The 26,608-nt window shown below is 40.2% G+C and overlaps 1 protein-coding gene and 1 long non-coding RNA gene across 2 annotated transcripts; both read left to right on the plus strand.

Moving 5' to 3' along the window:
- Positions 1 to 4,263: 4,263 nt before the first annotated feature.
- Positions 4,264 to 6,405, plus strand: LOC120738331. The gene is made up of 2 exons (XR_005696951.1): positions 4,264 to 4,365; positions 5,757 to 6,405. It is a non-coding gene; the product is annotated as an uncharacterized LOC120738331 (long non-coding RNA).
- Positions 6,406 to 7,074: 669 nt separating this feature from the next.
- LOC120738143 (NACHT, LRR and PYD domains-containing protein 12-like) lies at positions 7,075 to 26,208 on the plus strand. The gene is made up of 12 exons (XM_040039228.1): positions 7,075 to 7,130; positions 7,211 to 7,312; positions 7,845 to 7,961; positions 10,858 to 10,936; positions 11,099 to 11,303; positions 11,429 to 13,223; positions 15,957 to 16,130; positions 16,683 to 16,856; positions 21,654 to 21,700; positions 21,876 to 22,380; positions 23,299 to 23,303; positions 25,741 to 26,208. Exons 1-12 carry the CDS (start codon positions 7,075 to 7,077, stop codon positions 25,773 to 25,775), a joined length of 3,294 nt encoding a protein of 1,097 aa, XP_039895162.1. The 3' UTR covers positions 25,776 to 26,208.
- Positions 26,209 to 26,608: the final 400 nt, after the last annotated feature.

Consider the following 26,608-nt stretch of genomic DNA (forward strand, 5'->3'; position numbering starts at 1 on the left):
CTGAGTCTTGTCCTGTGGAGGTGGCTCTTCTATGTTGTGCCATGCGCTTGTGAAGTGGCTGTTTGGTCTCTCCAATGTAGAGGTCTGGACATTCCTCGCTGCACTGTACAGCAAACACCACATTGTTAAGTCTGTGCGTCAAAACGCCAAAACACAGTCGTAGTATTTTGTTGTTTGTATTTGAATCAGAGCTTTTTAATAGACACTTCCAGTGGGTGTGAAAAATCTGGGACTCTCCACCAATTGTTCTCAGAACTGAAGAAGCTTTTCTGACAATATGTCTTCAAGTTCAGACACTTTTCCCCCCCAAGCTCATTAGACTACAATGACCTGGATGACTGAGAACATTCACAGACATGGACACAGACACTCACAGTTTATCTTCTGACCACCAGAGGGCGAAAAATCAACTTCAATGGTGCACCAAACCCTTTCACATGTTAGTTACAGTGGGGCAAAAAAGTATTTAGTCAGCCACCGATTGTGCAAGTTCCCCCACCTAAAATGATGACAGAGGTCAGTCATTTGCACCAGAGGTACACTTCAACTGTGAGAGACAGAATGTGAAAAAAAAAATCCATGAATTTACATGGTAGGATTTGTAAAGAATTTATTGGTAAATCAGGGTGGAAAATAAGCTTTTTAAAGGAGTCAGTAGAGTCTAGACAGCGTAAAGACAACGGCAGAGAGTTCCACAGCCTCGGTGTCAGTGCCTGAAAAGCCTGATCCCCACGTGTTTTGAACCTCGTACGTGGGACCACCAGTAGCCTCTGACCTGAAGACCTAAGTGCTCGGGATGAAGCATGAGGTTTCAGCAGGTCAGAGATATACTGGGGAGCTTCACCAAGCAGAGCTCTAAAAGTTACAACTAAAATTTTAACATGAACCCAAAAATTTACAGGCAACCAATGAAGAGAAGCCAAAACTTGAGTAATGTGTAACCTCTTGTTTGTACCAGTTAAAAGTCTTGCTGCTGCATTCTGTACAGACTGAAGGCGATCCAGAGCTGATTTGTTGAGACAAGCGAAAAGACCGTTACAATAATCCAAACGAGAAGAGATAAAAGCACGAATAATTATCTCAAGTTCTGCCTTTGACGCTATTTTTCAACACTAGTATCTGTACGTTAAATAAATAATGTCTGTACTTTTACCACCTCTGCTGATAGCTTTGCATTGTTAAGAGCTGTATTTTCTCGTACAAAGGGCATTCAGCCCTTTTATTTACTCTCGAAACATGGTTATATGAAGAATGTGAAGGAAGAATGGAGAGCTGAACGTCCGAGTGTTTGCCTGTCGACAGCCCGACCACCTGACTGCTGAATTGAGTTGTTGAAAAGAAACGTGCTAGCATTAGTAGTATTACTGCATGTAGCTACAATCACCACTAGTTAAAGATCACCTTAGTCTATTAAAAATATTACGTTCCATGACAATATTTAGTCTCTATAATGGTGGAGACAAAATATGAGGAGGAAAAATGAGAAGACCAAATTTCCTTTCTTTATGCAGCAGTTTCTTTGATATCTGATAGTTTGAGATTCACTAACATAGACATCTACCTTGGTGTAGGCAGCCATTAACATTCAGTTTCATTGAGCTGGCATTTTACAGAACAATACGCACAAACAAACACAGAAATTGTATTTGAATGAAAACATGAAATGGAGGATACAACACAGTGAAACAAACACATGTATTAAGGTGAATGTAGTTCTTGTTTTTGCTGCCATGCACACACTGGTAAAAACAAACACATATAGTGCACTTAACATGACCTATAATAACTCTGCCTATTTGGGGTTTTTTTGACCAGCAGGGGGGTTTGTGTACACATGAAGCCCTCAACATTTGAACCTCCTTGAGGCAGTTAGCTGAAAGGCTTCAAACCCTGATGAAACTTTATCTTGCCATTACTAGGGAAACACAAACTAACACACAATGAACACAGTGTTTCTAGACTGCTGCCTAATTATTTATTACTGTAACACAGAGTATGCACTGCTCTGGTTTCACAATACTGCCCAGCCAGCTGCTGTTTCCTTTTGCAGTGTCTCTACTGTCAGCTTCACTCTCCTTCTGACACAAAAACCCTCAGTCCCAGAACACTGCTGTGAAATCAGAGGGATACAATGAAAGCTTTGAGCTTTTTCAGCATTTCCCTGCAGCTAAGCACTCATGTTTTAAGACTGAGACTCTGAGGAAGGAGAGAAGGACAAAGAAGGTGGGGACAAGGGACTGATGGAAGGAAAGAAGTAAAAGAAGGAGACAACCAAGGAAAATGAGTTGGTGAGATGGAGGGAGGAAAGGAGAGAATAGGAAGTAAAAGGGAGAATGGGAGGACTGAGAAGACGATGAAGGAGTAAAGGAAAGAGGAGAAAGTAAAGGTGTAAGGAGGTATGAAGCAGGGGCTCCTCTTAATTGAAGCATGGTGTTCAGAGATTCCTGTCCTGCATCTCACAGGAACATCTGCTTCTCTTTAAAGTGGAGAAACACCTCTGAGCTTCCTCTGAACTGGGGACTCTCATAGAGGAGCGCCGGCTGAGCATGAACCTCAGCCTTCCTCAACTACTACACTGCTGTCAGACAGGCAACGTGAGTTGTATATGGAGCTGGCTCGTTTCTGGTCTGCTTGTTGTCACCTCAAGCCTCCAATTGAATGGAAAAACGTGCGCCATGGTAGAAAATAATCCTCATCAAAATCAAAAGAAATGGAGCTGTCACATCACGGCTGTGACGGCAGCAGCATCGACAAACTAAACTCGGAAAACTTATGAGAGCTTGTCACATTTAGAAATGTGGGAAGTGGAAAGGGGTCCTCTGTAGTGATGGGATTTCCGGCTCTTTTTAGAGAACCTGCTCTTTCGGCTCGGCTCACTAAAAAGAGCCGGTTCTTTCGGCTCCGAACCGGCTCTTCAGGTTGTTTTGTTGCTTAATTAATTTATTATTAACAATAATATAAAATTATGCACAAAAGGAATTACTAATGTTAAAAAAAAGTGGTTTTATTCATATATGTTTATATATAAATATATGCGGTGGCCCCTAGTGACGAAGCACGTACAAACTCCAAAAAGCATGTACAAATTCCAAAGCACATTTCTAGCGTTAACTGAACATCCAAAACAGTGCCTAATTACTATATTTTTCGAATGTGATGTTGTTGTCCCTGGCTCTCTTTCTCTCTCTTTCCCTCTTGTTTTTGTAGTTTGTAGTTTATCATTATCATTAGTTTTTACTTTGTAGTTTATCATTAACAGGAACACAGTGGAAAGAAACTATAACATTCGGATTGTCTACATTCAAAGGAACTATTTCCTCTTCCGCCTTTCATAGTCATGTGCGAAACACGGCTGTATAAATGTCTCGCAGCCCCTTTGGCGTGCGCACTCACAACACTGGCTGAGCTTAATTGTGCGGATGTATTTTACCTCCACAAACAGCTGAGACGTGGTTTGTGATACATGTGGCAAAAAAGTGAAGTGCTTGCCAACCTTGAGACCTCAGAATTAGGGAGACATTCAAAAGGGCTGTTGGGGGTGATAAATACATTTTACAGTGTTTATTTATCGGATAAAATACGTTAAATGTCACCCGGAAACAGCGGGGGTGTCCAAATTCAGAGGCTGCTTCCACCTGAGGACCAGGCCTTCGCGGTCTAAAGAAAGCCGGGTAGTACGTCACGAGCTCCCTCGGTGGAGTGAAACTCGGCCGTCTGCTCCTTGGTATCTAAAATATAACCCCGCGCTGGAGCAAACTCTCGACCGTCTCACACTTTGTTTAATTAGTTTTCTGTTTGACGTTTATTCAGCTGTGTGAAAACCCCGGAGGAACCCTCCTGATGGATTAATAAAGTAAAATTTAATTTAATCTAATCTAATAACTTTAATCTCAGCCAAACCGATTTACTCACAAACAAACAAAACACTGAAAAAGCCAAACAATAACATAGAGTTGTGACATTTCCTAAATTTTAGAAACATCAAAGTTCTTCACAAACCATCTTCATCTTTAAAAGGGGAAATTGGGGATGTGGAGGTGACTTTAAGAAGCTGAAGAGTTTCTTCTTCAGAGGGAACACTAATGCTCACATCTCCTCCACAGCTGTAGCTGTAATAAACATTTGTCCTCCATCTACAGGAGCAGTCAGCTGACTATTTGTAAGTTATGATGTTTGATATTCAGGCTGATGAAAGTGTTTGAATTTAAAATAGTTGTAATGTTGGAGCTGTGAGCTGAAACAAATTCAGTCTGATGTGTGGAAACCATCACCTGCAGTTTATTCATCGACTCATTTTCTGCAGACAGAGGTTGTGTCAGATAACATCAGTCCATCTCCTTATTCTACAGCTCACAATACATCAAAGTCCTCCTGGAACACGTGCTCTTATTGTGAAAATCCACCTTCTTTCTCAATCAGAGGTGGAGCCCTGACACATTCCAGGTAGCAGCTCACCTGCCTGTCTGTGCAGCAGGTTTGGACTTGGATGGTTTGAAGCTGAATTTCAGTGAGGAGCTCAGACTTGTGAGACGAGAGGACTCACTTAAAAGGTTTTTTTCATGGAAGTCATTCAGGACCCACAGTGGGCCCACAGACTACGAAGCCTTTGGTTTATTATTTATTGCTGCAGTCAGTGGAACATTTATATAATGTAATATACTATAATATATTATGCATTTACAGCAGTAAAATTATTTAAATGTTCAGACTGTCAAATGTGAAGTTTAGAACAGAACTCACTTACAGTTCATTAAGCTGTAACTGTACTTTTATGTTAATTTGAGCCTGGATTTTTCCATTTGGATCCATGTAGTTAATGACACTTGAAAATCAGGACTTTAATTAGTGATGTGCGATACCACTAATTTCCTTTCCGATCGAATACCAAGTAAAATTCAGGGTGGTATCGACGATACTGATCCGATACCGATACTTTGCACAAAAACTTTAATCTTTTATTATATCTCAAATTATAGCGTCGTAATGATTACAGGACATCAGATTACTTGTTCTTATCACTTAATAATGCAGAATTCATCGTACAGAAATTTAAAAAAAAACTGAAGTTGTGGCTATTTGAACACCTTGCATGCCTGCAACACTAAAGGACTCCGTGAGAGACGTCTGTCTCGCGCTAGCAGCACTTGTCCCTGTCCACTCCTCCTCTTCAGTTCGCCTCAACATACACTTGTCATATTCTGTGATATGATTTACTCTGATGTGTTTGACAAAGTTAGTGGTGTTGCCACAACACCTCACTTTCTTGCCACATGTATCGCAAACCACGTCTTGGCTGTTTGTGGATGTAAAATACGTCCGCACATAACTACCATTACGCTCAGCCAGTGTTGTGAGTGCGCACGCCAAGGGACACATTTATACAGCCGTATTTCGCACATGACAATGAAAGGCGGCAGAGTAAGTAATTCCTTCCAATGTAGACAATCCGAACGATATAGTGTCTTTCCACTGTAATCCTGTTAACTATAAACTACAAATTTACCCTAAGTTATTAAAATATCGATATTTTAATGTGAGAATCGATTCTAGAACATAAATGACTGGTATCGGAGGAATCGATATTTCAGGATCGATCCGCACATCACTAACTGTAATCCACAGTGAGAACGTCTTCCATCAACATTTTTCTGAATCCTCTAAATTCCTGATTGTGATAGATTTAAGTCCAATCTGACCACATAAAGTTACACAACCACAAATTATCAGTGTGAAATTAAGTTAATTGAAAAACAAAGAGCTCTTATTGTGAAAATCTGCCTCCTTGCCCCTCCCACCTGCCATGCCTCAGTTAGAGTCCCGCCTCCTTCAAGGAAGCAGCTCACCTGTGTGTCTGTGTTTAGTGTCCAGGTGTGGAGTGGAGCTTGTTGTTGGTGTGTGTTTGAAGAAACTGTAAGTTTGCTTTATTTCCTTCTTTAACAGTTTATCTTTATGAACTTTACTGTTTGTTCTGCTCATGTTTGATTTCTTCATACAACAAACTGGTTTTATTTCCGTTCTCTCCAGTTTGTAATGTTTTCCTGGCTAACATCAGCTGTGTGCAGCTTAGTTCCTGCACAAACAGCACAAATCTGCCGCTCCATAGTTCACGGTAATGGACTCACAGCTGGACCAACGAGGCCGAGTGTGTCCGCCGTTTTGAGCTACGTTCGTGTTTGTGTACATATGTATAATTTGTACTTTGTTTGTACTTATAGTTTGTACTTTGTGAGTTAGCCTTTACCATCACTGTGATTAATATTTACAAACGAGACACCTGCCAGAGCTTGAACGCTAAGGTAGCCAGACAGCATCCTAATGCTAAGAGCTCTGAAAGACACAAGTTAAGAATCTATTTGAGCGCTTTGTGAATGAGAGCAGCAGAGTTAGTTAATGGTCAGATGGTTACAGAAAAAGCAGCAGACTTTGTAAATTATGATTTATTCTAGCTGTAACTTAGACATGACATGACAGGAAGTGATGCCTTAACGTTCAGCTGTCTTTGGATTTTCTTCAGGAAATTTAGTTGCAGCTGTGAAATAAGGCCGACTGTGAGGAGGAAGTGTAATATGAAACAGGAAGCCTGTAAAAGCTGAAGTCACAGTGTCAACATGTCAGCAGAAAACCTCACCCATGACTGCTTCATCAACATGGAGCTCTGAGTGTTTATTAAAGGATCATTGTGTGAAAGACGCTTTAACACAGCTCACTGCAGCCTTTAGCTGTGAGCACACAGTGTCTCACGTTCACATTCACTTTACTGTTAAATACACTCATTAACTTTAAACAGCTGCTGTTATCAAGTGTCTTCTCAGACAGTCAAAACTCATCAGAGCTTCTCATTATCATCAGGACAGATTTAGGTCAATAACATTTCACATTTCTGTGTCATCATCCATCAAATGTTGACACATAGTGGGTTTGTCATTCTCTTAGCTGACACTGAGATGAAGCAGGAAAGAAGCAGCTGATATTTGGACAGCACACAGTTGATGTGCACATGAATGATTTGTGTTTCCTCTGCAGGTGAAGGTAGAACGTGTGTGTGTGAGCTGATGTGGATGTGAATTCAGCAGCATGGATCAGTGTGAGGACAGAGAGGAGGGAGTCCCTCCCTCTAAAACCATTCAGAGGTGAGATGACCATCTCTAACTGTCCATGACTCTTCTCCATGTCACAGCTCAGCACTCACATCACTGCACATCACTCACAGGGACCAACCTGGACCTCCACCCATTTGTGTGTCCTTAAAGAGTGATGCGTCTAAAAATGAAGCCGTTAGATTTAAAGTCCAGCCTGTGTCTGCAGCAGAGAGGTGAGCTGTTAGTAACACAAACTATTTGATGTCAGTTTGGTGTCTGATTTAAATCAACTGCTTGTCTTTGTTTCCCGGTTTCTAAACTGGATCTCAAGGGAAGTCACTGAGCGAGGAATTCCTTTATTCTCTAAAACATGTGCAACATGTACATTTAAACTCCTGCTGCTCACAGTAAGCCCATCAATAGTCCTGCACAGTGTTAATGACTGTGTTTACCTCTGGGTGGCGTTATGTTCTTACATTGCCAACACTAGTTTGGCATTTCCTTCTGCTCAAGCTCAGTGTGCAAACCACTTTGTCTTTGGGATGAGGAAGGTCCAACGGACCGTGGATACACTGTTCTTTCAATTGTGTAACAGTTTTCATTGATTGTGCACTTGTATCAAATTCTCTTGTTCAGCACACATGCCAGCCAGCTTTCCATCTGACTGCACACTCCTCTCATGTCGACCTCACTATAGGAACGGACCACACCTCCACCACAGAAGGTATTCTAAGTCTTTATCAGCTTTTTTTTTTCTTCTAACAGGATCCATACGACACCCGCTGGACCTGAACCTGATCCCAGCTGTGTGTCCCTAAACAGTGGCTGGTCTGCAGATCGTCCCATTAATTTTAAATTCGAGCAGGCATCTGTTGCAGAGAGGTGAGGTATTCGTAACTTGAACTCTTTGAGAGCTGATGTAACCGCTTGATGTTGTTGGATATAGACTGCAGTGCAAAGACATCATTCAATCACTCAATCCCATTAAAACTGTCTCTTAAAAATAAGTCTTTGGTTTCCATGCAACTAAAAATCCACTTTGGCGAACAGGAAGTGATCAGAGGGTCTGTCCCACCACCTGTCAGTCTCACCAAACATTGACCATAGATATTATTAATTAGATTAAATATAGTAAATAATAGTCTTATTTGGACACTATCGAAAGGGAATACTGTATAATACAAATTTTGGAATAGATTTCTTTAAATGACATATATGATTGCAAAAAAAGAAAAAAAAACACATCTTAGAATAGGATCTTCATGCATATAAATGAATATTTGATTAACCCATTAATTAAATGCAAAATTAATACATTGATATAGTTAATTAAATATGTGAACTATTGTTAATATAGTGACAAGTTCTTGACACCAAACTACATACTAGTTTCATTAATAAACCAAGCTCTTCGCATGAGGTTTTGAAACTGCTCAGAAAAGACTTCCTTAGCAGGGACAGTGAATTTATTTACAAATGCAGAAACATTGTAACCAACAGTTCCAAAAATGTGATGTCCACTAATCCCAGCTCCCAGTGCAGTGTTCCAAATGCAAAACACACTGCACAGATTCTCCTGCACTATTTACAAAAAGTTTCTTGAGCTCTCTCTAATTCTGATGGTTTCTTGGATTTAAAGCAAAACATAGGTAAGTACACTTCACACAATGAGGTCTTAATTTACGAGCTGGGTTTAAACTGACTGGTTGTCACACAACAATCCAGCATCAACTGAAGCTAAACAGAAAATGACTAAACAGAAATCATATTTATTGATCACCTCTCCTATAAACCTGAAACTTGCTGAATGAAAAACTGCTGGAATCAGATGTTATCTGCTGAACAACAACTGCATCATGCAGACACACTCAGCTCCGTCAGTTTGCTGCCCTGGTCAGATTTTTTCTGACACCTGTCAGCACCACAGCTTACCTCTGCAGCCAGCGTCTATTGTTCTGTTGTCTCAGCATTTTCTGTGGATTTATGGGCTGGTGTTGCTAGCCAGATGTCCTCGTACAGGGGAGAAAATAAATTATTCTAACACCATCTCAACATTTCTGTTATGTTATACATTATTATGTCAGCAGATGGCATTCTTGTACTGCTGATGATCCACTGAGTTATTAAAGCTGCAGGTTCAGACATGCACAGCTCAAAAATAAATGAGCTCTACAGGAAAGATTATAATTTTGTCTCCACCGATCAATCAGTTTTATACGTTTTATAGATCTGCTCAACAGCCTGCGAACTGCTGTTGGTCCAGATTGTGGTTCAGACTGTGCTTGAAAAATGAAGTTATCGTGAGGCATTTATTCATATTCATGATTTGTTACATTGATGATCTGGATGGAGCATAAAAGTATTCTGCTAGAAACTCAACAATAAATATTGTGTGAATCTCAGATCTTCTAGAAGCTGACCTGGTCATCTCCTGAGTCCAATTCTTTAATTGTTTAAAAACTTTATCAGCCAAATCTGATACTAAACCTAACCTTGCTTTGACTAGAAGGAATATTATTTACATTAATATCAGTACTTTCTATCACATTTTCAAAACGCGCTTGCTACTTTTTATTTGACAGTCAGAGGAGCAATCGTTTCATATCATTGTGCTCCTTCAAACAGCAAAGTAGTTTAGCCTTAACAGTAACACATGAAAGGCAATCATAATACTGCATTAATCACCAACGGTTATCACATATAGAGAGATGAGGCTAAAGAGGCTAAACCAGGCAGTGTGTGCAAGATTGAAAGCTAAATTTAGTTAGAGATGGGGACAAATGTAAGACAGACAGGACAGGAGAGGAAGAACAGAGGTTGTAGTTACAGGTAGGACTGCATTTGATGGAAACGGGAAGTTTAAAGGGAAAAGGATGGAGTGCCCACTACAGGTCAGGGACGAGTTCTTGCCCCAGTGGAAGAGTTCAAGTATCTCAGGTCACAGTTAGCCTACGTCAGGTGTAGCAGATATTCATATGGATTTTAGCTGATGATGCTGAGATTCATTGACTGAATTCCACCTTTATCCCAAGTTTAAACCATCTAGAAAACAGACAAGATAAACAGTGTACTGTGAGTGTAGAGGATTAAATCAGCCAGAACAACTCATAAAGCATATGCTTACAGCTGGTTGAATTCAGTTGTTTACATCCACAAAGAGCAGCAGGTCAGCTGATCACAGCCTGTTCACTAAGAAAATCTACCGGAGCTCTCAATAGAATTTATTGCAAGTTATGATTCTTTTCCCCACATTGAGCCATTTCAACCAATTTTAGGTTCCCCCACCTTCTGAATCCACTTTAACCTCTGACTGTGCTCATTTTCCATTTTAGGTGGGGACGCAACAGAAAATAGCTTTTTTCTCTCTCTGTTGATGTTCAATAACCCAGCGGTGGGTTCCTGCAACAGCCTCTGATGTTAATTGGCAGCCTTTTATACACTGCTGATAATTGGCCCTAGAGCCATTCAATTATCTTCGCTTACATACTAAACTAAACTACACACAATTCTGATGTAATAGCTTTTCTTAATGTCAAGCCAAAACGGTAGACATAATTACAATACTTACTCTTTATTGAATAACATATTTTCCCACTTGGCTTACCGACAACAATCAACAATAAAACTAAAATGGATATTCAATCCCCTTTTTGATCACTTGGTGCCACAAGGAACCTTAAAAGGATGTTCAGGATTCCTTGGGACTATTATGGCTGATAGGCAGAAAACTTCTTGGTCTGTTCTGTGCTTGAAGTAATTCTTTATGATTCCTCCACAGATTGGACCAGGAGAGTTCAGAGGTTCCCAGTGATCAGTCTGCCCAGCACCATCAAACACACATGGACTCCATATTTATGGTCTGTACATGTACAACAACTACTTTTACATCTATTCTGTTCACAGTCATCTCCATGCTGCTCTTTGTAGACCAGTGGATTGTCAGTGTGCCCAACATGGATCTGATGTTTGGCTCCATGACTTCAGTCTAATTGGGTCATACATAAAGTATTCTGTTTCAGCTGCTGGAGGACAACATCATCACTTTTGTGAAAGACGAGCTGAAGAAGATCCAGAAGGTTCTGACTACAGATTACCCAGAATGTTTAGAGAGTCAGAGGGAGGATGATGAGCAGAGGAGGAGCAGCAGAGAGGCATTTGTGAAAATCACACTAAACTTCCTGAGGACAATAAGGCAGGTGGAGCTGGCTGACCGTCTCCAGAGCAGTAAGACTATTTCTATGAAGATTTAAGCTGCTGGATAAGTGAAACATTGGCTAATGTCTAAAAATATGTATTCAAAAAATATTCATATTGACTTTTTAAAGATGAACCTTTTTTTTTTTATTTAGAACTTTATGGTGCAGTTTGTCAACATAATCTCAAGTCTGTCTTGAAGAAGAAGTTCCAGTGTGTGTTTGAGGGGATTGCTAAAGCAGGAAACTCAACCCTTCTGAATCAGATCTACACAGAGCTCTACATAACAGAGCAAGGGATTGCAGAGGTCAATGATGAACATGAGGTCAGACAGATTGAAACAGCATCCAAGAAACCAACCAGACCAGAAACAACAATCAGACAAGAAGACATCTTTAAAGCCTCACCTGGAAGAGATAAACCAATCAGAACAGTGCTGACAAAGGGAGTGGCTGGCATTGGGAAAACAGTCTTAACACAGAAACACACCCTGGACTGGGCTGAAGACAAAGCCAACCAGGACATCCCGTTCACATTTCCATTCACTTTCAGAGAGCTGAATCTGCTGAAAGAGGAAAAGTTCAGCTTGGTGGAACTTGTTCATCACTTCTTCACTGAAACCAAAGAAGCAGGAATCTGCAGCTTTGAAGACTTTCAGGTTGTGTTCATCTTTGATGGTCTGGATGAGTGTCGACTTCCTTTGGACTTCCACAAAACTGCAATCCTAACTGACCCTAGAAAGTCCACCTCAGTGGATGCGCTGCTGATAAATCTCATCAGGGGGAGAATGCTTCCCTCTGCTCGCCTGTGGATAACCACACGACCTGCAGCGGCCAATCAGATCCCTCCTTACTGTGTTGACATGGTGACAGAGGTCAGAGGGTTCACTGATCCACAGAAGGAGTACTACTTCAGGAAGAGATTCAGAGATGAGGAGCAGGCTAGCAGGATCATCTCCCACATCAAGACATCGCGAAGCCTCCACATCATGTGCCACATCCCAGTCTTCTGCTGGATCACTGCTACAGTTCTGGAGGATGTGCTGAAAACCAGAGAGGGAGGACAGCTGCCCAAGACCCTGACTGAGATGTACATCCACTTCCTGGTGGTTCAGGTCAAAATGAAGAAGATCAAGTATGATGGAGGAGCTGAGACAGATCCACACTGGAGTCCAGAGAGCAGGAAGATGATTGAGTGTCTGGGAAAACTGGCCTTTGATCAGCTGCAGAAAGGAAACCTGATCTTCTATGAATCAGACCTGACAGAGTGTGGTGTCGAAATCAGAGCAGCCTCAGTGTACTCAGGAGTGTTCACACAGATCTTTAAAGAGGAGAGAGGACTGTACCAGGACAAGGTGTTCTGCTTCATCCATCTGAGTGTTCAGGAGTTTCTGGCTGCTCTTCATGTCCATCTGACCTTCATCAATTCTGGAGTAAACCTGCTGGAAGATCAAACAACCTTGAAAAAGTACAAATTCTTTAACAAACCAAACCTTCAATCTCTCCACCAGAGTGCTGTGGACAAGGCCTTACTTAGTTCAAATGGACACCTGGACTTGTTCCTCCGCTTCCTCCTCGGTCTTTCACTGCAGACCAATCAGACTCTCCTACGAGGCCTGCTGACACAGACAGGAAGTAGCACACAGACCAATAAGGAAACAGTCCAGTACATCAAGAAGAAGCTCAGTAAGAACTTGTCTGCAGAGAAAAGCATCAATTTGTTCCACTGTCTGAATGAACTGAATGATTGTTCTCTAGTGGAGGAGATCCAACAGTCCCTGAGTTCAGGAAGTCTCTCAACTGAACTGTCTCCTGCTCAGTGGTCAGCTCTGGTCTTCATTTTACTGTCATCAGAAAAAGATCTGGATGTGTTTGACATGAAGAAATATTCTACTTCAGAGGAGGCTCTTCTGAAGTTGTTGCCAGTGGTCAAAGCTTCCAACAACGCTCTGTAAGCTGTATGTTACTTTATTGAGAGGTACCTTAGGGTTCTGTTGATCCTTGCAGACAAAGTGGTTTCTGGGATCAGTTAGCGCAGTTGTTTCCAAACTTCTTTTTCCTAGCCCCCCCTTTGTTTTACAAGAACCCCACCCTTGCCCGCTTCCCACCAAAAAAGCACGAACACATCAACACACCCGTCCATATTTTGCAACTCCATTGCTGTTTATTTGACACCTCCAACCTTTTGTAAACAATGAAACAAATAAAAGTAAACCGACATAGGTTACATGTTGCAATAAAAAAAACTTCTACCTATTTTTAAATAACAGAAAAACAAACCATGTTTGTGGTGTAATTATTCCATGTGTAGTTGTTTGTTTGTTTTTTATGTGTAATTATATTCAACATTGCTATCAGTATATTTTTCAAAAAATGCCTCTCTGTGCAAAATGGGTTTAAAAGCAGAAAACAACTATGGAATACTGTTTATCTGTGATTTGGACAGCCCATAGAATGCTCCCGATGCAGGGGAAACAAATTCTGTTGGGGATATCTAACTTGGTATTAGGGCTGGGGGTATCGTCACTGATTTCTATAATTAACTGGATTTCGATTTAATTCAAGGACAAAACACAGAAAAGCATAAAGGAGATATTCCTGTCCTGGCTTTTAATAGGAGATAACCTTAAAAATATTCTGCAGTAGAACAAAAACTGAAGAAAACCATGAATAAACATTTGAAAATTACCTGATGCTGCTGAAGTGAAGCAGAGGAAAGCTGTAGAGATTTTATTAGGGATACAGCGAAGGGTTTTGCAATTTTGCCTCATTTGAAAAAGTAAAACTTTCTTCAGTGTTGAACAGCAGAGATGTGGCTTTTTTTTTTTATCAGAGGTCATTTAAAACAAACAAATAAACAAAAAACAGCAGTGGCCAACAGCTCTGAAGACAACTGTAGACTTGTGCATAATAAGCAAGCAAATAGTGCAAAAAAATAGAGATTTTGAGATTTAGGAAACTTTTCCTCAGGAAATGAAATGACTTTTTTGAGAGTGTCACAATCTGCAGCCATTGAGTCAGCCAATGTGCTATTGAGTCTAGACAGACCAAGTGATGAATGGGAGCTATGCCCTATTTACCCAGCATAGCATAGCACAGGTTGATCCTCTTCCTAATCACATTTTCAAAACCTTGGCTCACGTGATTAGGTAGAGGATCATTAGGCGGTCCATTGTCCCTCTCGGTACGTTACTCCCACAGGGCTTAAATCTGGGACTCTCCACCATTTGACCCTAGAACTGAAGAAGCTTCTCAAATGAGAGGTGAAGCATCTTCAAGCAACTTAAAGAAGTCCAGACGCTTTTCTTTCCAGGCTACTTAGACTTGATGCAAAGTTGTTTCTTTGGTTTAACCCTGTGGGGTCTAGGGTATAATTGACAATTTTTGACTACTTTTGATTTGACCTTTATATTTCATCCTTAAAAACTGTTTAGCTTGCTTTGTTTGATATAATTATATTCAGCAAAACCTCAAATATCTGAAATTGGAGTTATTTTTTCATTTTGACATACTGTATTAACACATTTAAATTCAGACAAAAAACATTAACTTTTTTCTGCCCAGATTTTGTTTTTTTCTGTAAAAGCCACAAACATGTTTATCGAATCATTTTAATAACTTGAAATGCAAATAGAAATTGTACATTTTTTAAAATTGTGCATAAGATTTGCAAACAATTAAGTTATATGGTACTATTTACCTAAAAATGCAGCCAAGGTCTCAAGCGTTTTTATATAACCATTTAAAACTATCTACAGAACCATCAGGTGTTCTTCATCAAATAAGAAAAAGACAAAATATTTATGCAACTCCAAAAAATTGTTTCTCTCCACTATAAGACATGGGAGACCACCACAGGCCTAAATCATAGATGTCTGACCCCAGGAGGTGTATCACACCTCCCATTTTCTAGCTGGAGACAGGGCTTAGACTGCAGTTTGTCTTTGGTGGCTTTTTTGCACAGTCACAACTGTGACATTCAGCATTATAACTGGCACACAAAACAACGACAACACTACATACTAACTATAGCCTCCAAACACACTGAATGTCTCTAATCTCTCACGTGTGAAAACTTGCTGTCTGTCTTTTGCTCGCTTGTCTAGCTCACCGGAGCCACTCCTAAAACTTTCCCCTCTTCCTAAACAACCAAATGCCAGATTTTGCCATATTTTTTTATTGGTTGACATGAAACACTTTAACACCAATAGTGAAGGAAAGGGTGTTTTAAAAAAAAAAAATATATATATATATATATATATATATATATTTTTTTTTTTGTTTTTACTCACAAGCGGAGCGTGTTTGCTAGCGCTGTCTCTAGAAAACGCTGTTTTTTACCATTTCTTCCTGCTGTAAACCTTACTGTTTCATTCAGAAAAAAACATTGCGTGTATTTTTGATCATAACTCTTGTTTTATCTGGCATCATGATGGCAACATGATTTAAAAACTGGTATATAGTTTGAAATCTGGACTTTTCACACAAGTTGAAACCGAGCCTCTGTGTCGCTGCATCTTTTTGCTGTGCCGTCTTTAATGAGTCATGTGATTTTGACGTGCCGGCGCATTTGTCGACTTCAGAGGGTTAAGTATGAAGTAGATGATTAGTAGAAAAATGAATTCACTGATATCTTCTGGAATAAGAAATAATGTCATCTTACTTCCTATCATTGTTTTTTCAGACTTAATGTCTGTAACCTCTCAGAGAGAAGCTGTGAAGCTCTGTCCTCAGTTCTCAGTTCCCAGTCATCTAGTCTAAGAGAGCTGGACCTGAGTAACAACAACCTTCAAGATTCAGGAGTGAAGATTCTGTCCATTGGGGTGAAGAGTCCACACTGTAAACTAAAAAGTCTCAGGTCAGATGAATTTATATGGAATATGTATGATATGGAATTGCTTTTTCTGTTAATTAAAAAGAATCACTATGAAATTGAGCTTCATATACAGGTGAAACTCAAAAAATTTAATGTCGTGCAAAAGTTCATTTATTTCAGAAATTAAGCTTAAAACGTGAAACAAATGTAAATTATAGACTCGTGTAATATGCAAATTTTCCAAGATTTTACATTTGGGGTTTTCACAAGCTATAAGCCATAATTAGAAAAATTCAAAGTAACAAAATCTTTAAATATTTCGGTTTGGCTTTGATGAGTGTATATCCTCTATTAGTTTCACCTTTTAAGTTGAATTACTGAAATAGATAAACTTTTGCATGATATTCAAATTTATTGAGTTTCACCTTTATGTGTTGTTTTATTTTTTGTTTCGAACTTGGCTGGTATCCTTATATTAAATAATCAAGTGAGAAGTGAAGTCAGAAAACAATTCCTGTTACCAAATCTAGTAACTCCTTTATATACCATGAAGACACTTTAACACCAGCGTTGTTTGTCTCTGTGGTTTTTCAGACTTAATGTCTGTAACCTCTCAGAGAGAAGCTGTGAGTCTCTGTCCTCAGTTCTCACCTCCCAGTCATCTAGTCTGAAAGAGCTGGACCTGAGTAACAACAACTTACAAGATTCAGGAGTGAAGATTCTGTCTGTTGGGGTCAAGAGTCCACACTGTAAACTAGAAACTCTCAGGTGAATTTGAGCATTAGATGTGTGTTGTTTAATGTTTTGTGTATTAGTGTATATTTCTAATTTTCTGACTTCACTGCAAATTTTTCTTTTCACTTATGTTAAATAATCAGATGAGAATTGAATTCAGAAAAATACACATTGCCAAATCTATTAACTCCTCACTTATAGCTCCTCACTGCATCATGAAAGCACTTTTATACCAATGTTATTTTATAATTTCACAATGGGTTTTATAATTTTCCAGACTAAGTGGCTGTAAACTCTCAGAAAGAAGCTGTGAAGATGTGTCCTCAGTTCTCAGCTCCCAGTTCTGTAGTCTGATAGAGCTGGACCTGAGTAACAACAACCTCAATGATTCAGGAGTGAAAATGCTGAAGAGTCCAAACTCTACAATTATCAGGTCAGAAATTGTAAAAATGAAACCACCTGAATGCCATCATGCTTTCAGATCATCATTAGTACTCCTGAGATGTCTCAATGAGCAAGTCAAGCTTTTTCATCTATTATATATGTGTGTGTGTGTGTGTGTGTATATATATATATATATATATATATATATATATATATTAGGGGTGCAACGATACACAAAATTCACGGTTCGGTTCGATACTTTGGTGTCACGGTTCAATATTTTTTCGATACAAAAAAAATGTTCATGCCTTTTTAATTTGTCATTTATTAAGATTATAAATATATATTTTAACTCAAAAGTACAGTTTTTAAATTTAACCCTAACCCTTGTGCGTGTTTTTTATTTTGACAGCGAATGCGCACCTGCGGACCACTTATGTTCATCCATCCATCCATCCATTCGCTTCTGCTTATCCTTTTCAGGGTCGCGGGGGGCGCTGGAGCCTATCCCAGCTGTCATAGGGCGAAAGGCGGGGTACACCCTGGACAGGTCGCCAGTCTGTCGCCGGGCTAACACATAGGGACAGACAACAGTTCACACTCACATTCACTCGCACATTCACACCTAGTGGCAATTTGGATTATCCAATTAACCTATCCCCAGTAGCTGCACGTCTTTGGACGGTGGGAGGAAGCCGGAGTACCCGGAGTACACTTGAGTGCAGCCCTGGTTATTTAGCTCGTCATATTGCAGCCACAGAAATTATTTTGTCCATGAAACCATAAAGCTGCACTTTCTTTTTGCCTTATAGTCTGATTTGTCATAACTTCTCTGTTTTGTGGTAAGCTTTATTTTGGCTGTCACTTCTTCACCCTGACCTGTCTTATTTGGCTGCGCAGAACTAAAATATATATCCTGCTGCTTTTACACACGCACTCACATAAGCTCAGCGATTCTCTGCGCGATCAACCTCTCACATGTTTAAGCTTGCTGCGGGAGATTTCACTTGTCATGTTTGCATAGTAAGCTAACGATTAATAAGACGATGTCAGAGGAATTGGTGCACAAATTATCATCACTCACAGATCAGTGCTGTCGCTCTCTATACACAGTTCGCGCAATTGCAAAGTGAAAGCAAATTCAAACGATTTCAATATGTCACATATTGACAGTGGCTCACCGATGCCAATGACATAATTACCCAGCTACATTTTTGAAAGAATGCAAAAGCACTGACATATATTTTTCCTTCCTACAATAGCCCGACGGGCAGGGAAGAGATAGATTTTGGTAGCCCGACTGAAAAAAAATCGCTAGCCCCGGGACGTCGGGCTAGCGATATTGCGAGCCCTGTATCTGATTGAGGAATCACTCATCTTTGGAAAAGAGAGTTTATTACAGAGAAATGTCTCTTTCCAAAATAAAAGCTATACTATCCGCTTCTTCTGGGCTATATTCTCAGCATATTAAACATAGAAGGAGAATCATGTGCTAACAGCTGTCTAAATGACTCAGCTAAAGTTAGTAGCATGCTTGCTTGTTTTTGTCTGCTTCCCCTTGTCTTTGCACTAGGATGATGTCGGCGTAAATGTGCAGTCATATTCGTTGTGTTCCCACTAGTGCTTTCAGGTTAATCTCGTTGAAATGACCTTAACGCCACAACACGGCAAATCTCCGTTAACGAGCTACCGCCGATCGCCCGTGCATGGGGCTAGATGGCCAACACGTTAACGAGCTAACTGCGCTAACACACTAGTTCCCACCCATGTAATTGAGCATTGCATGGCACATCCAACATACTGTTTTGCTTTAGTCCATGACTCGCTTACCTTCAGGGTCATACGTCACATGAAAAACAAAATAATTCCAAACGCCAGATCTGAATGAGGGTGGGGGAGGTCCATGTTGCAAGGAGAGCTTAACTTCTGTCTCGCTAGCTTGCCCTGCGCTCTTCCTTCTGACGATGCTGTCTGTGTTGAGCGCTCAGTGGATCTGCGCTCGACAGTGCAGCCTAGGCGGAGTAGTCGAACGCAGATTCACTGAGCGCTCAACACAGACAGCATCGTCAGAAGGAAAGTTGATAAAATAAATTACAAATTTTGTATTGTTCGATACATATGGGTACCGAACTGAAAGCACTGTATCGAACGGTTCAATATCGATACGAATATCGTTGCACCCCTAATATATATATATATATATATATATATATATATATATATATATATATATATATATATATATATATATATATATATACACACATACGCGCGCGCGCGCACACACACACACACACACACACACACACACACACATACATACATACGATAGTGCTGTCAATAAATGTGAATGGTGTGTTGCAAGCTGGGCGACAAGCCAAAGTCCTAGCAGCATCCCTGACTAACGTTTGCTTCGCGTCAATGTGATATTTTAAGCTGGAAGTGCTTTGATGAAAAGAAAATTTCTTTCTCAATAACGTGCATGTCATTTTATATCTGCTGACTGTTCCGTTTTGTTATTTTTTTAATACTCAAATTTCCCATCGAGAGGGCCAGTGTGTATTTATGTGTGATGATAACCCTACGTGGACAAACTGCCCAAAATGCGTTGACAGAAACATTTAAGGGATTTTGAGTCTGTCTGCGCTCCAGATGTGTTAATTGCGTTAAAATTTTTTAATCATGCTCACCGTGATGGCTGATTAATTTTGAGTGCTCTGATATAAATATATATATGTTTATAATCTCTTATGAATATAAATAATTTCTTTTAGGCACATCAGTTTATTTGTTGGCAGTTTTCTTTTTGTTATATTGTTCACATGCAAAGTAAAAAAAAAAAAAGTTAAATAATACATGCCCACCATGTACACACACGCAGAAGCACACATGTACATACATACACCCATGTACATATACCCATATATCAAAACAAAAGGAACAGTCAGTGCTGAAAAACAGGTACAATGCAGTGAGAACATTGGTTTTAAGTTCATCAGGGCTGCAGGCTGGAGTTCTTTTTCCAAAGATTCCAAATAGAAGTCAGAGAGGCATCAAATAATATGGCGTAGTAATAAGCTCTGTCCTTTTCTCTTCAGTCTTAGATAATTTGACATCCACATTCCACATTTCCAATTTCTTACTATTTTTGAAGAGTCTTGTATATTTGGGTTCGTTAGGCTTTTTTTTAATATAACAAAAGCATCAGTCCAAATTATGAGCCGTTTGATCCACATATGGATTGAAAAGGTTGGACTGTTCCTTTATGGGGTGGCTGTAGCTCAGGTGGCAGAGCAGGTCAGCCACTAATCAGAAGGTCGGTGGTTCGATCCCAGGCTGCATCCTGGCTGCATGCCAAATATCCTTGGGCAAGATACTAACCCCATGTTTGCCTACTGGTCAGAGGGCCCGGTGGTGCCAGTGTCCAGCAGCCTCTGTCAGTTCGCCCCAGGGCAGCTGTGGCTACAATGTAGCTTGCTATTGCCAGTGTGTGAATGGGTGAATGACTGAATGTAGTGTAAAGCGCTTTGGGGTCCTATGGACTAGAAAAGCGCTATACAAATGCAGGCCATTTACCATTTATCAGTGTCTAACAGTGGTGGTGTCCAAATTAATAGGCTGCATCCTCCTGAGAACACGGCCGTCGGGGTCTAAGTTTACCGGGTCTTCAGAAGTCCAGGTAGGCCGGAAGTGAGTGGCTGTGAAATAGGACAGTCTATCCTTCAGATTTGCGCCACCAGCTGTCTTGGTGGAGTTTAATGAACTCAGCGTCTCCTACTTGCTTTCTAAAATATAACACGACGCTGGCGTAAATTCTCGATCATGCAACACTTATGTTTGATCAGTTTTCCGTTTAACATTTATTCAGCTGTAATCGCAGCCAAACCGATTTACTCACAAACAAATAAAACAGTGAAAAAAGCCAAACAATAACATTTTTAAGTTATCTAAGTGCTTTATATATCATGTTTAACCTGAGTAGCAAAACACAGGGGTTTGAAAACAATGTCCCGGTAGTTTGCTGTTCTCACCGGCTCTAGTGAGCTATCGAGCTGGTGGGTAAAAGACGTCTCTGAAAATGTCAGAGCAACTTTGTAAATACATGATGTGTTCATAAACCGAGCAGATATTTGAAGTTTACTAAATTCTCGCCTGAAAATATCTTAAAAGTTTATTTTGTGACCCATAAAGTGAAATGAGAGTAATATTAAAACTAGTTTGCTACCGCCATTGTTGGAAGTTGGAATTGGCAGGGCTACGCTATGAATTCTGGGATATGGTGGGCTACGAAGGATACACCTGACCCATCCTTCAAATCTGGGGAAAAGGAGACGTAATTGGCCTACAAATGCGGCCTCAGGAGGATGGAGCCTATGAATTTGGACACCCCTAACATGTGTATGAGAGCCAGAGACTGTGCTGGTCTGACCCTCCTCCTCTTTTCAGGGTGGAGCCTGCCGGAGTCCGATGGTTGAGACCAGGTCTGAGGAAGTGTAAGTGTGATTTTAATGTGATTCATGAAAACAAAGCAGCACACATTCAGCCATCTTCAAACTGTCACATCACTCATTCACATCTCTGATGTCAGGAGTCATCATCAAAGTGTCAATCAATGAACAGATGATGGATCAATAACTTCAGCTGGATTGTGCTTGTTCTCTCCATCAGATTCCTGTCAACTCACAATTGACACAAACACAGCACACACAAACCTCCAACTGTCTGACAACAACAGGAAGGTGACACATGTGAAGGACGTTCAGTCATATCCTGATCATCCAGACAGATTTGATCATTATCATCAGCTACTGTGTAGAAATGGTCTGACTGGTTGCTGTTACTGGGAGGTCGAGTGGAGAGGAGACGTTTATATATCATTGAGTTACAGAAGAACCAGAAGGAAAGGACGCAGTAGAGACTGTGTGTTTGGGCACAATGATCAGTCCTGGAGTCTAGACTGCTCTGATGATGGTCCTCAGTGTGTCTGGCACAATAACGGACAAATTTCCATCTCCTCCTCCTCCTCCTCCTCTGTCTCTAACAGAGTAGCAGTTTATATGGACTGTCCTGCTGGCACGCTGTCCTTCTACAGAGTCTCCTCTGACACTCTGATCCACCTCCACACCTTCAACACCGCATTCACTGAAACTCTTTATCCTGGATTTAGACTTTGGTCTCCTGGTGCCTCAGTGACTCTGTGCTGAGTTGAGTGTAAAGAGTGTCCTCTGGTTAGAGAAACACTCTGACTGTTGAACTGATAGTTTAGTCTGTACATGTCTGTCTCTTTCACTCAGAAACACATTGTCAGATTCATGGATTCAGTTAGTTGATGTTTTAAACTGTTCTACATGTTGTTTTTCTGTCTTTTTCCACTCAAAGCTTCACAGTGAGTATCAGTATGTTGTATCTTTCTGAAGCCCAGTTCACAACCAGCTCCTCTGCATTTTCAACCAGTCTGAGTGCATTAAAATGAATCCAAACTTTCCACATGCTTTTACTGTTTCACTCATTGTTGAAAATGTTTCCGACATATGAGATGAAAATGTTGGCGCAATAGTTTTTTAATGGAGTTTGTTTGTTTTGTGATAACGCATGTGACTTGTCTAATGACTATCAAAGTCTGCATTAAACATGTAAAACTAGTCTTGTCTTTGATAGTGTCATTTATCTCTGTCATGTCTTTTGAAAATTACCAGTGTGTTGTGCTGGTGCTCTATTAGAGACCCCAACAGAGCCACCAGATGTCCTTACTGTAGTGTAGTGAAGTAGATTTTGGGGTAGGATTTTACGTGATGTCTGCAAATGCAGCACTAACATCCACACCTTCCCAGCTGATAATTAGTGGCCTTATAAGAAACAGCTGCCCTTCACGACTACTCAAAGGCATTTGGCAGTCTTTTTCCATCCAAGCTGAGTGCGTGAGGCAACTAAGCACTGCAGATCTCCTCAGGAAAGATGCTCATTTTAGTATTGCCCTTTAGATAGTGGTAAATGGGATGGCATATATTAGGGTGGGCCTTGACGACTGTTTCCCTCTTTTGTTACAGGATCATGCCATACTGCTGCTGTCTTGTTTTATACCGTTCTGTAGTGATGGTGAGATGAAGCCTCGTGATGAACTGAAGCTTTCCACCCAATTGGTCGACTCGTGGTTTGAAGCATTGTGATGATTCATTTGCTCTACTGCGCCATCAAGTGAACAATTCAAGTGAAGCGGGCTCTGTGATTATAATGATATGTAAGCCTCTAAACTGAATAAATAAATTGTTTTCATGGTTATTTATCCCGAATATTGTCTCAGTGTGTGTGATACAAAAGAGAAAGTGGAAACTATCAGGACAGAGTTTTGGTATGATTGTGTAACTGTTAGCCTTAGACAGTCAGTCAGTAGTATAATTCAGATCATAGATCAGTACATTTGCATATTTTTATAACTACAAAAAGAAAGCTGACACTATCGAGACTTTATCTAATGTGTAAGCATCACAGCAGATGCCGTAAACGTAGCTGAGCGGCTAAAACAGAAAAACGATTATAAAAAAAGTAATCAGCAGTAGATCAAAAACAAAAGAAAACCATTAATCAACAAATCAACATTACCTGATGCTGCTGAATTAAAGCAGAGCAAATTACAGAGGTTTTATTAGAGACACACCTTAGCGTTTTGCAATTTTGCATAATGTTAAAAAGTTTAAATTTGTTTAGTAACTTACTGAACGGCAGAAATTAGGTTTTCTTTTCGGAAGTATTTAAAAGGAAAAAAACAGCGGCTGACAGCGCTGTAAACAATAGTAGTCGTATGCGTAACAAACAAGCGAATAATGCAGAAAACAGATTTTGAGACAGAACTGTTCTGGAAGTATACTGTGTGTGTGTGTGTGTGTGTGTGTGTGTGTGTGTGTGTGTGTGAGAGAGAGAGAGAGAGAGAGAGGGGGAGAATGTGAGAGAGAGAGAAAGCTGTGCATGAAGTGTGATTTCATCCTGGTGAAAGCAAAACAGCAAAAGCAAGAGGAAATTCATGACGATGTTTATGTGAAGCGTAGTTTGGATCTTCTTTTGTTGCTGGTTCGGTCAATATTGTGTGAACAGAAATAAAACCTGCAGCTCAGAATCAGCGCAAAAAATGCGTAAACACGAAGCACGGACCCGCCGATGGATCAGAATCAGTGAGCTTTCGGCTTTCAGCCCCGACCGTGTCCGTGCCGTCTGGTGAGAAAGCCGACATCTCACTGATTCTGATCCATCAGCGGTCCGCGCCTTGTGTTTACGTCTTTGTGCAGAATCATGTACCTGCTCTCATTTACTCTTTTAGCTGTTTGGTGGTTGTTGAAATGTAGTAATATTTATATTAAAAATAGATTCAGCATTTTAATGAATCGATATCATGTTATCCAAGCTAGAATCGATTTTAATCGATAATCAAATCCCGCTCCTAGTAACTGTGTAATCATGCTTATGTACATCTGGGTAATGACACAAACTAGTGTTTGGCGCTTCACTTTTTAATAAACTAAAGTCAGACAGTTGCCAATTGACCAGACAGAAATCTGATTATAGAATCTGTAGTGTTGTTTATTTATATTATGGCGCTTATCATTTGTGATATTTATTACTGTGTGCACACTTTATTAGGAGAGATAAAATTAAAAACAAATCTCGTCCTTGCTGGTTCCATCAAAGAAGAAATGCTCAAGTAACTGTAACACGTACGTAATCCAATTCCACAACACAATGTGATGGAAAATCAGCTGTGTTTTGCTGCCCATTTTATTTCGAATCTGGTGCGAACCGGTCCCTGAATCAGTCACGTGGTACGGACTGCCCGCGAGGCCTGGAACGTCACGTAATCAAAGCAAGCCTCGATATGCGCTTCACAAAAATGCCCCCGAGATTACCCGACACACAATTCGACGCTTCGAGACACAGGACACATCACTACCATTCTGTCCTGTTTTGTTTTATTCTGTCTTGTTGTGGCCTGTTATCTTACAACCGTTTATGGACTGGCCTCGACTGACTCCTGGTTTTATGGGTTTTTTTTACTCTGAATTGTTTTATACATTTTAAACATGCTTTTATGAAGAACTGTAACTTAGGGTGTATTTGTTTTATTTATTTCTTTTAATATATTTTTTTACTGGTTTATGCTTTGTTTTATTGCTTTAGTGAAAGGTTCTGCTTTTTCCTTTAATTTGTCACAGAGTGTCAGAGAAGCCGAGGCTCTCTGTCAGTCGTTTGAAGGAGACGGTCCCAGATGTGACTAAACCAGGTGTGGGCCACTCCAGGCCTCAATGTCCTGTGTCCTGCAGGTTTTAGATGTGTCCTTGATCCAACACAGCTGATTTAAATGGTTAAATTACCTCCTCACCATGTCTTGACCTTCTCCAGAAGCCTGGTAATGAGCTAATCATTTTATTCAGGTGTGTTGACACAAGGTGAGATATAAAACTTGCAGGATACCAGCTCTCGAGGCCTAGAGTTTCACACTCCTGCTGTTGTGTGTAAAATGTGATGCCAACTGAAACTGGAAAAGATTCTGCAGTGTCACAAACAGCTCACAGCCAATGAGCTCTGCGCTTTATATCCTCCTTCAGGCGGCCGTGCCGATCAATAATTGGACGGATGCTTTCAGCTCTGCTCTCACTGCTAGCATTGTTTCTGGATGTGTGTTTAAAGCCAGCTGTCTCTGTCACCAGTGAGCTGTAGGCTGCAGCAGAGTATAGATGTATGATATTCATGAGTGTCTGAAAGAAACTGAGGACATTTATAGATCCTAAGGCCCATTTAGAGTCTCCTCAACATGAAATCCAGCTTCATGTTTATATTTCACCAAAGCAGGAAGTGCTGAGCTCAGCAAATCCATTTATTATTGACCTGGTTAGACTCCCAATGAGGAGAGCAACATTTATTATGTTGATTATCAGCAGAAAGGAAGAACCAATCATTCCTCAGATTCATGTTTATCCACATTATCAATAAAAGCCAGAAGCATAAAAAGACATTTATCAATAAATATTCTGAACATTTGTTTCAAAGAAAAATGAGCAGAATTAAAGAGCTTTTTATACGTTTCACCTTTTTAGGTTCACAGAGTCAAATTTAGCTTGAAAGTCAAAACAAAGAAATCCCAGATTTCCATCTTAATGAATGAAATGACTTAAAGTCAGTCAGCTGTTTTCTGCTTTATACTTTTACTTGTTGTGTTAGTAAAGTAAATTTAAAAGTTACTGCACCAACGCGCTATGAATACTACTGTTACTACTGTTACGACTGCAGGGTGTTCAGAATGTCGCTGCCAGGCTTCTGATAAAGCAACACAAACACTCCCATGCCACTCCCCTGCTGGTTCAGCTGCACTGGCTCCCTGTCAAGTTCAGGGCCCATTTTAAGATCATAATCAT

This window comes from Simochromis diagramma, unplaced genomic scaffold, assembly GCF_900408965.1.
Source record: "Simochromis diagramma unplaced genomic scaffold, fSimDia1.1 OVJJ01000105.1, whole genome shotgun sequence".
In the NCBI taxonomy this organism is placed as follows: Eukaryota; Metazoa; Chordata; class Actinopteri; order Cichliformes; family Cichlidae; genus Simochromis; species Simochromis diagramma.

What these genes read in the sequence shown, in the direction of transcription:
- LOC120738143 (XM_040039228.1), top strand. Translation starts at nt 7,075, where the DNA reads ATGGATCAGTGTGAGGACAGAGAGGAGGGAGTCCCTCCCTCTAAAACC. An exon ending in TGTAAACTAAAAAGTCTCAG is followed by an intron (nt 16,131 to 16,682) that starts GTCAGATGAATT and finishes GTGGTTTTTCAG; the next exon opens with ACTTAATGTCTGTAACCTCT. An exon ending in TGTAAACTAGAAACTCTCAG is followed by an intron (nt 16,857 to 21,653) that starts GTGAATTTGAGC and finishes TCCTCTTTTCAG; the next exon opens with GGTGGAGCCTGCCGGAGTCC.